At 49.4% G+C, this 10575-nt stretch overlaps 1 protein-coding gene across 1 annotated transcript; it reads right to left on the bottom strand.

Moving 5' to 3' along the window:
* Positions 1-2646: 2646 nt before the first annotated feature.
* Positions 2647-8352, bottom strand: LOC122543579 (zinc finger protein 3-like). Its single transcript, XM_043682388.1, has 3 exons — positions 8209-8352; positions 5762-7304; positions 2647-2676 (listed from the first exon to the last, which is right to left on the bottom strand). The coding sequence occupies exon 2, from the start codon at positions 7193-7195 to the stop codon at positions 6167-6169; it is 1029 nt and encodes a 342-aa protein (XP_043538323.1). The 5' UTR covers positions 7196-7304; positions 8209-8352; the 3' UTR covers positions 2647-2676; positions 5762-6166.
* Between the last annotated feature and the right edge of the window lie 2223 nt (positions 8353-10575).

Genomic DNA, 10575 nt, shown 5'->3' with positions numbered 1-10575 from the left:
TATGATCGTAAAGTGTTTCAACCAGTAAAGTGTTTCAGTTCTTGGTTCTCGATGACGTCCTGAATTTACCAATGTAACCTGTGTCACGCTTCCTGAGTGGTACTAGATATTGTGTGATCAATAAAATGACAATGCAACTGATGCTTGCAGTCTGTGGGTAAATCATTTGACAACGACTGAATCCAGGGTACAAACACAACTAAAGAACAGTGTGGCAGCACCTTCCTAATATGCCCCTGTCACCGTCTCTGGCAGCAGATTGCAGATCCTTACCACGGGCCGTGCAAAAATCCTTTCCCTCATCACCCCATTAGTTCATCAGTGCTTTTCTTACCCCTGGAGCATCGGAGGCTGGGCGTTTGACCTGATAGAGGTTTATAAAATCACGAGGGGCACGGATGGGGTGAATACACTAGGATTTTTTTGTCCCTCAGAGCAGGGTAGTCTAAAACCAGAGGGTATACATTTAAGATGAGAGAGGCAAAAGATTTCTGAGGGGCGACTTTTTCACGCAGAGGGTGGTGCGTGTGTGGAACGAGCAGCCAGAGGAAGTGGTGTACAGGGAGAGGCTGAACAGGCTGGGGCTGTTTTCCCTGGAGCATCGGAGGCTGAGGGGTGACCTTATAGAGGTTTACAATATTGAGGGGCACGGATAGGATAAATAGGCAAAGTCTTTTCCCTGGGGTCGGGGAGTCCAGAACTAGAGGGCACAGATTTAGGGTGAGAGGGGAAAAGATATCAAAGAGACCTAAGGGGCAACTTTATCACGCAGAGGGTGGTACATGTATGGAATGAGCTGCCAGAGGATGGGGTGGAGGCTGGTACAATTGCAACATTGAAGAGGCATTTGGATGGGTATATGAATAGGAAGGGTTTGGAGGGATATGGGCCAGGTGCTGGAAGGTGGGACTTGATTGGGTTGGGAAATCTGGTCGGCATGGACGGGTTGGACCGAAGGGTCTGTTTCCGTGCTGTACATCTCTTTGATGGAGGCTGGTACAGATAGAGCATTTAAAAGGCATCTGGGTGGATACATGAACGAGAAAGGATACGGGCCAAACTGGAACGGGATCACTTTAGTATATCCATTTGGTGTGGGCGAGTTGGACCCAAGGGTCTGTTTCCCTGCCGTTTCACCCTAAATGCCTCGGCCATTAGAGAACAGAATTTGTTCTGGCGACTGAACAAACAAAGGTGGGAAGTGCCGCAGCCAATCAGTTCTGGACGTGGGATAAACAGGCTGATAATTTAGCAACTGAGAGAGATGGTGGGGCACTGGAGCTAAGCACGCAGTGATGACTGTTAGTGGAAACAAACGGATCAGAATTAAGATGGTGTTTAAGAGGTGTACTTTATCCTGGGTTTTCTTTTTCAAGAGAGGTTTTAAAGAGACGCCAAGCAGCCTACCAGAGCCACTAGAGTAAACAGCTTGCAAGGCCTTGGGTTTATTTTTTAAGGTTGGAACAATAGAAGCAGCCTGGCTGGATGTGGTTCATCTCTCACAGAACAGAGATTTTCGGTTTAGTTATTTTTACTTGCTGGGGTCTCAGCGGGGTTGGAAGCTGCAGTAAATCTTTCCTGACTGCCACTCTCTCAGAATTTTCTTTTCCCTCCTGGGCTACTGGGGTTGCATGTAAGACTACCTGTATTCTGAATTTTGTCTATGGGAGGTTACCATATTGGAACAGTCAATTAGTAATAGTTACTTTATCATTCTGTTAAGTTACAGAACATTACAGCGCGTGTTTGTTTTAAAATATCTCCCTCACCTTAAAAAATGTACCCTATCGTCTTCAAGCTCCCCATCTTCCATACTTGGGGCAGCACAGTGGCTAGCACTGCTGCCTCACAGTGGCAGGGACCTGGGTTTGATTCTCGTCTCAGGCGACTGTCTGTGTGGAGTTTACACATTCTCCCCGTGTCTGCCTGGGTTTCCTCAGGGTGCTCGGGTTTTCTCCTCCAATGTGCAGGTTAGGGGAATTGGCCATACTAAATTGCCCATAGTGTTAGGTGCATTAGTCAGGGGTAAATGTGGGGAATGGGTCGTTGAGGACTTGTTGGGCCAAAGGGCCTGTTTCCACACTGTAGGGAATCTAATCTGAGTTTTCCAATGGAGTTGAGTTCTTCCAATGCCTTTTTTTTGTTGTATAGTCATAGAGTCATACAACATGGAAACAGACCTTTCAGTCCAACCAGTCTATGCTGACCATAATCCCAAGCTAAACTAGTCCCACCTGCCTGCTCCTGGCCCATATCCCTCCAAACATTTCTTATTCATGTATCCAGGGGACATAGCTTTAAATTGAGGGGTGACAGATATAGGTCAGATGTCAGGTGTAGTTTCTTTACTCAGAGTAGTAGGGGTGTGGAACGCACTGCCTGCAACAGTAGTAGACTCGCCAACTTTAAGGGCATTTAAATGGTCATTGGAGAGGCATGTGGACAAGAGTGGAATCGTGTAGGTTAGATGGGCTTCAGATTGGTTCCACAGGTCAGCGCAACATCGAGGGCCAAAGGGCCTGTAGTGCACTGTAATGTTCTATATCCATCCAAATGTCTTTTAAACATTGTAATTGTACCCACATTCACCACTTCCTCAGGACTCTAACCACCTTGTGGAGAAACATTTGCCCGTGTTTTTTTTTAAAATATCTCCCTCACCTTCAAAAACGTACCCTATCGTCTTCAAATTCCTCATCTTCTGAGAAAGACAACTACCATCAACTCTATCTATACCTCTCATTACTTTATAAATTTCTATCAAGTCACCTCTCAACTTCCTAGGCTCCAGTGAAAAAAGTCCCAGCCTTTCTAATTCAAACCTTCTATACTCAGCAACATCCTGGTAAATCTCTTCTGAACCCTCTCCACCTTAATAATATCCTCCCTATAACAGGGTGACTTGTACAATCTCAACATAACATCCCAACTCCTATACTCAAAGGACTGAGCAATGAAGGCAAGAGTGCCAAACACCTTTTTAACCACCCTGTCTATATGTGATACAAACTTTAAAGAATTATGTAACTGCACCCCTCGGTCCTTGTAACCAACAGCATTATCAAAGGTCCTACCATTAATTGCATAAGCCCTACACTTGTTTGTTGTACCAAAATGAAATACCTCGCATTTATCCAGATTGAACTCCGTCCGCCATTATTCAGCCCATTGGCCAATTTGATTGTCATCCCGTTTCCTTATCCCCGTATCAGTCGAAGCAAACACTCAGAGACACAGTATGGCTTTACCTCCTTCATCTTTATTTCAGGCCCTGGAAGAGGGAGAGAGAGAGAAAGAACGATCGCCCATGTGCACAGAGACATGAGTTCTCGATCTTCTCTAGAACAGCAAATTCTCCAGGAATTATATAGTCACGTACAGGGAGCAGCATCCAAATGAGGTAACATCTGTATTGACTGGGTGACCGTTGCAATCCAGCCAGCATCAACAGTAAAGAGTAAGCCATCTGGCATTATACAATGGATGTTTTTCACCTTGTTAACCCACTAAGCTTGCCTCCGGCACCTCATTGTTTACTGCAAGTTCTTATTTGGTCAAAGTCACGCAATCCAAAACTTAACTCTTTCTCATTATCAAGGCCCCTTAGTAATCTTACTAACTCCGTTCACATTGAATTCATTTATGTAAATGACAAAAAAAAGCAATGGCCCCAAGCAGCGATCCTTGTGGCGCACCGTTGGGTCGTAGAGCAATGTCTGAAAATCAACCTTCCACCACCACCCTTTTGTCTCCTGCCTTCAAGCCAATTAAAACCAGCTGAAGAAAAGTCACCAGTTGACAAAATAACACTCTCCCATCATTTAGCACTGTCCTCAAAGCGTGGATGTGCTGAGTGGCAGCCCACAGAGTGAGAGAAAAAGCCAGCGTGTGAGTGACAGAGAGAGAGGGTAAAAGAGAGAGCAGAGAATTAGCGAAGAGAGAGGGCAAGTGATGTCCTTATCGCCCCCCCCCCCCCCCAAATAAATTGGTGAGAAGAGAGAATTACTTACAGATATGATCCCAGTTTTGTGTCTGTCGTTTGCTGCTCCCGTTGTTTAAATAGGATTAACAGGGCCCTCTTCCATCCCTTTCCAACACAGCTCCTAGAGCTGATGCAGTCAGTGTGTCAAATATCGATTGGGATTTTCCCTACGAGACATGGACAGGGAACACCAGAGAGTTGGCACCGGCCTGCAATTCAGTGTTGACCCCATTCCTGATTAAGGGCTTTTGCCCGAAACGTCGACTCTCCTGCTCCTCGGATGCTGCCTGACCTGCTGTGCTTTTCCAGCACCACACTCTTGACTCTGATCTCCAGCAACTGCAGTCCTCACTTTTGCCTAGTTGATTGCAACTCAATGTTGACTGGCCAGGCAGTCGGCAGATTTAAAGCTGGGGCTCTCCTTTGTCCAAAAGATAATAGAGTAAACATAGACAAGCCTGCGTGGCCTCTGACTGTAGTAAAGCAGCAGGACACTTGTTACAAAGTCCTGTCCTTGCTCTGACAGAAGCTGATGTCTCTCTACACAGGCCAATACAGCATCCTGTTCACCTCCTGGCTGCCTGCAGGAGAAAGACAGAGAGAGAGAGAGAGAGACAGAGAAACACACAGAGACAGAGAGAGAAAAAGACAGCCCCAGGGAGACAGACATATATTAACTATAATGAATAATCTGGGGTGGCACGGTGGCTCAGTAGTTAGCACTGCTGCCTCACAGCGCCAGGGGACTGGGTTCGATTCCTGCCTCTGGCAACTGTCTGTGTGGAATTTGCACAATCTCCTTGTGTCAGCGTGGGTTTCCTCCGGGTGCTCCGGTTTCCTCCCACAGTCCAAAGATGTGCAGGTCAGGTGAATTGGCCATGCTAAATTGCCCATAGTGTTAGGTGCATTAGTCAGGGGTATATGTAGGGCGGGGGAATGGGTCTGGGTGGGTTACTCTTTGTTCCCGAGGCATCAGCCTGTGAACCAATCCACAGTCTGTTCCCCACGCAACTGACTGTGAACGCATCCTTACTCTGTTTCCCTAGCAACAGCCCGTGAAACAGTTCACAATCTGTAACCCTGGCAATGGACTGAGAGCCCATCCACACACTATCCTACTCCCAATTGCCTGTGACCCCATCTGGAGTCTCCCAGAAACATCCTGTGACGGTGCTCTGCTTTAAAAAGTAGATCATGGGGCATTTCCGATTCAAGGAGTTTGGAGAGGAGAGGGAAGTTGGATTTGGAGGATTAGTTTGTGGGATTGGGGTTGTTTAGTTTGAAGCTCAGCAGATTTAGAGGCGAGAGGGATGGTATGAGGAGAGAGAGAGAGCAATCAGCAAACGTGGGGAAGCTCAACAGTGCAGTTCATCGAGGGCTGTCATCAGTGGAACGGAGGTGGACAGAAACCCAGGAGGAAGAAGTGAGTTCAAGTCTCAGGCAGGGAGGAACTTCAGAGGCGGTTTGTCCCAGTGAGCTAGCGGAGAAGACGAAATCAGCACTGCCAGCAGATCAGCTTGGATTGTCTCAAATATCTGTGACACAGAAGTTCCAGGAGGTGAGGCTGGAGGAGACAGCAGAGAGTCATAGAATTCTACAGCACGGAAACAGATCCTTTGGACCAACTCGTCCATGCTGACCAGATATCCTAAATCCAGCTAATCCCATCACCAGCATTTAGCCCCGATCCCTTCCAAATCATATAGCCATCCAGATGCCTTTTAAATGTTGTAATTGTACCAGCCTCCACCACTTCCACTGACAGCTCATTGCATACACGCTCAGGTCCCTTTTAAACCTCTCTGTTCTCACCTTAAACCTATGCCCTCTCATCTTAGACTCCCCCCTACCTTGGGGAGAAAGACATTGGTTATTCACCCTATTCGTACCCCTTGTGATTTTATAAAACTCTATAAGGTCACCACTCAGTTTCTAGGAAGGAACACCTGATGAACCGATGGTGGGATGAGGAAAATTTCTTTTCTATTTCGTTCACACCGACTCACGTTCAAGATATTAAAAAGATTCAACGCAACGTTGGATTATATCACAACGCTGATTTATTTCAGTGTCATTCAGAATATTAACACCTCAAAACCGGTCTGGCATTCATTAGGAGAAAGGAACCCGACCGTCACAGTGGCCCTTCTGGACGGGTTTAACAGCAAATCTAGACGGGTGTGGTCACTTGTGAACCTGCTGATGTCTCAGCAGGTAAGCCGTGCGCGTGAATCCCATCCCGCACTCAGAGCAGAGGAACGGCCTCTCCCCGGTGTGAACCCGCCGGTGCGTCGTGAGCTGGGACGAGCGCCTGAACCCAGTGCCGCAGTGAGAGCACCGGAACGGCCTCTCGCTGGTGTGGGCGCGCTGGTGGAGGATCAGCTCCCCCGGGCTCTTGAAGCGTTTCCCACAGTCCGAGCATCGGTAGGGTCTCTCGTCCGAGTGCACCCGCCGGTGGGACGTCAAATCCCTGGAGCTCTTAAAGCACTTCCCGCACTCCGGGCACTTGAAGGGTCTGTCCTCCGAGTGAACGCGCTGGTGGGACAGGAGGTTGCTGGTGCTTTTGTAGCACTTGCCACAGTCCGGGCACTTGAAGGGTCTCTCCTCGGTGTGGACGAGTCGGTGGCGCGTCAGTTCCCTGGAGCTTTTGAAGCTCTTCACACAATCCAGGCATTCAAAGGGCCTCTCGTCGGTGTGAACGCGTTTGTGGGACACCAGAGTGCTGGAACTTTTGAAACTCTTCCCGCAGTCGGGGCAGGTGAAAGGTCGCTCCTCTCCATGCAGGCGTCGGTGGGACATCAGGTTGCTGGAGCTTTTGTAGCACTTGCCGCAGTCCGGGCACTTAAAGGGCCTCTCGTCGGTGTGAGCGCGCTGGTGGAAGATCAGCTCGCTGGGGCTCTTGAAGTGCTTGCCACAGAGCGGGCATTCAAAAGGCCGCTCCGCTGTGTGAACCCGCCGGTGCCTCAGCAGGGTGGACGTGCGGGTGAATCCCTTCCCGCACTCAGGGCAGGTGAACGGCCTCTCGCCGGTGTGACCCCGCCGGTGTGCCTCCCGTTCCGACGAGCAGCGGAACCCTGCCCCGCAGTCCCCGCATTTCCACGGTTTCTCCCCGGGCCGACTGCACCGGTGGCTCCTGAGCTCGGGCGGCTGGCCGAAGTTCAGCCTGCATGCGTACGGTTTCTCTCCGCCCTCAATGGCGCTTGCGCCTTCCATGTCCCAAAGCCCGCTGGCAGTCAGGTCGCAACAGACTGGGCAACTCCTCCAGATCCTGATGCGAAGTTTAACTCCGGTTTCCAATCGGCCGATCCTCCCTTCTCATTGCCTGAGAAATCGATGTCAAAAAGGAGAAATAGTGTGAGAAATGAATCAATCTGGTCACCGTGGGGTTACCACTGGGGAAAAAGTGACCGTAAAATCTATTGGATTGTTGTAAAACGTCATCTGGTTTACCAATGACCATCAGGGAAGAGAATCCGCTTCCCATTCTGGACCAATAACAAGAATCTGGCCTCTATGGGAAAATAAGTGAGGACTGCAGATCAGAATCAAAAGGTGTGGTCGTTTTTGACTCTGTGAAAAAGGGTTTGAGAGAGTACTGTGTATAGGTGGCACGGTGGCTCAGTGGTTAGCACTGCTGCCTCATGGCGCCAGGGACTCGAGTTCAATTTCAGCCTTGGGCGACTGTCTGTGCACATTCTCTTGCCCCCCCCCCCTGTCTGTGTGGGTGCTCCAGTTTCCTCCCACAGTCCAAGGATGTGCAGGTTAGGTGAATTGGCCATGCCACGTTGCTCATAGTGTGGTCAAGTTAGGCGCATTAGATTAGATTCCCTACAGTATTCCCAAAGAGTAACCCATTCCCCCTACCCTATATTTACCCCTGTTCTACAGGAAACAAGGGTAAGCATAGGGTAGGGGGGGGGGGAAATGGGTTACTCTTTGGAGGGTCGGTGGGGGGCTTGTTGGGTCGAAGGGCCTGTTTCCTCATTGTCAGGATTCTAACATTTAAAAAAAAAAGTCCTGGTCACCCTGCTATAGGTAGATGTTATTAGACTAGCAGTTCTGGGACAATTTACCCCCCCCCCCCCCCCCTTGGAGTGTAGGAGGCTGGAAGGATCATGATGGGCACAGACAAGGCGAACAGAGGCTGCGCGCACATGCGCATCGCTACAAAGTCGCCCCCTACAAAGATGGCGGCGGCCAAACCGGCCTCAGGCGGAGAGGTATACCTCGCAACCGCAGCCAGGCCCGCCGCCAATGCGGGGTCCGGAGCAAGCAGTTCGGGTCCGGAGGCCTCTGCTGAGTACTTGCGAAAAACTCAGACTCCACAGCGATCCCGGACTTTATTGTTTCCCTCCATCCCTTTCGCTCCGACTCACCCTCCGCCAGCCGGAACCCCCGATAATCCCAGCGGCAATGAGGCTGCGCGTTCCCCGTGGGGGGTCACGTGACCGCCGCCTGCTTCCCCCCCCCCTATTGGTTGGAGGACCAGCGGCCGGACAAGTACTCCAGCCCCGCCTCTGTGCATTCCCATTGGTTGGAGGCGCTGGGATTTCGGCGGAGTCTCCAGCCATCCCCGTCACCCCGTATTGGTTCGGACCCTGTCAATCATGCGGCCTCCCCATTGTGAGGTAAGTGGGCCGGGTTTGCTTGCGGAAGAAAAATCCCTCGAGACCCTGGAGGACCTCAGCAACTCACTCCCAAGTCCAAACAGTTCATCAGGAAATTTTAGACTATGAATTGCATTGCCTAACTCCTGAGTGACTATGCAGCAGACTCAATTTTTACCTCTCGCTCCCCCCCCAGGAGCAAATTACTGCAGATGCTGTAATTGTGCTGGAAACAAAACAATGGCACCATTGCACCTCCCCTTAGCACCACCAGACTCGAACCAACATCCATCCTGTTGGATTTTTATGACACTCCCAACAGTTTTCATTCCCACTCCTTCCTGTATGATTCGCAGACTCATACAACAAGGAAACACACTCCTCGGTCCAACCAGTCTGCGCCGAAACATAATCCCAAAAATCAGAGTGGTGCTGGAAAAGCAAAGCAGGTCACATCAGGGTGAAGGGCTTTTGCCCGAAACGTCGATTTTCCTGCTCCTCGGATGCTGCCTGACCTGATGTGCTTTTCCAGCACCACTCTAATCTTCAGCATCCGCCGTACCCACTTCTGCATGGTCCCAAACAAAACTAGTCCCACCTGACCGCTCCAGACCCACATGCCTCCAAACCTTTCATCGTTTACTCATCCAAATGTCTTTTAAACATTGTAACTGTGCCCACATCCACCTCTTCCTCTAGAGGTTTGTTCCATACACGAACAACTCTCTGTGAAACAGTTGCCCCTCGTGTCTTTTTAAAATCTTCCTCCTCTCACATTAAAAATGTGCCCGAGAGCATTGAAATCTCGCATGCGAGGGAAAAGAAACCTATCATTCACTTTATCCATGCTCCTCATAATTTTATAAACCTCTGTAAGATCCACCCCCCACGCCCTGCACTCCGGTGAACAAAATTCCAGCCTGTCCTTACAACTCCAGCCCTCCATTCCTGGCAACGTCCTGGTAAATCTTTTCTGAACCCTCTTCAGCTTAATCCTTCCTATAACAGGGCCATCAGAACTGGACACAGCACTCCCAAAGAGGCTTCACCAACATCCTGTTCAACCTCAACATAACATCCCAACTCTACTATACTCAAAGGTCTGAGCAGTGAAAGTAAGCGTGGTAAATGCCTTCTTGACCACGCTACCCACATATGATGCAAACTTCAAAGAATTATGTACCTGGACCCCAATGACTCTCTGTCCTCCAACACTACCCAAGGCCCTACTTTCATATTGCATAAGTCCTGCCCTTATTTGTTTTACTAAAATGTATTACCTATGAAATACATAGTCCAATTCTTGGGCAACTATTCAGCAAGCCCCATATTTACCTCTCACTCCCCCAATTGCAGTTCCCCAAAATCCTTATCACAACCAAACCAACAACCATTCGCATTGGTGCAGGAGTCTCATGGATAAGGTGAGTGTTGTCAAGGTGTGAGGCAGGATGGGAGCAGAAAGATGTGGGTTAGGGCCTCAGATAAGGAGGAGAAAGTGAGGTCTGCAGATGCTGGAGATCAGAGCTGAAAATGTGTTGCTGGAAAAGCGCAGCAGGTCAGGCAGCATCTCTCCTGTTCCCTGGATGCTGCCTGACCTGCTGCGCTTTTCCAGCAACACATTTTCAGCCCTCAAGTAAGGAGGACTTGTGCAGTATGAGTTGTGGAATGGGGAACAAAAATAAAACACGAGGTATTCTCTCAGCCTTTGCGACAAAGGCTTCGTATTGTGCCTGACCTGCTGCGCTTTTCCAGCAACACATTTTCAGCCCTCAGGTAAGGAGGACTTGTGCAGTACGAGTTGTGGAATGGGGAACAAAAATAAAACACGAGGTATTCTCTCGGTCTTTGCGACAAAGGCTTCGTATTGGTTGTTGGAGGTTGTTCTGTGACAATCCAGCAGATTAAATTTTTCTGTTTCCCTATGGTTGCCAGCTCAGACTCTTTCTCCTCAGTCTCTCAACCTGCATTCGTGTGTATCTTTTG

The sequence above is a fragment of the Chiloscyllium plagiosum genome, chromosome 44, assembly GCF_004010195.1.
Source record: "Chiloscyllium plagiosum isolate BGI_BamShark_2017 chromosome 44, ASM401019v2, whole genome shotgun sequence".
NCBI classification, from domain to species: domain Eukaryota; kingdom Metazoa; phylum Chordata; class Chondrichthyes; order Orectolobiformes; family Hemiscylliidae; genus Chiloscyllium; species Chiloscyllium plagiosum.
Note: the sequence above shows the minus strand (reverse complement) of the source record. Positions and strands in the feature narration are given on the sequence as shown.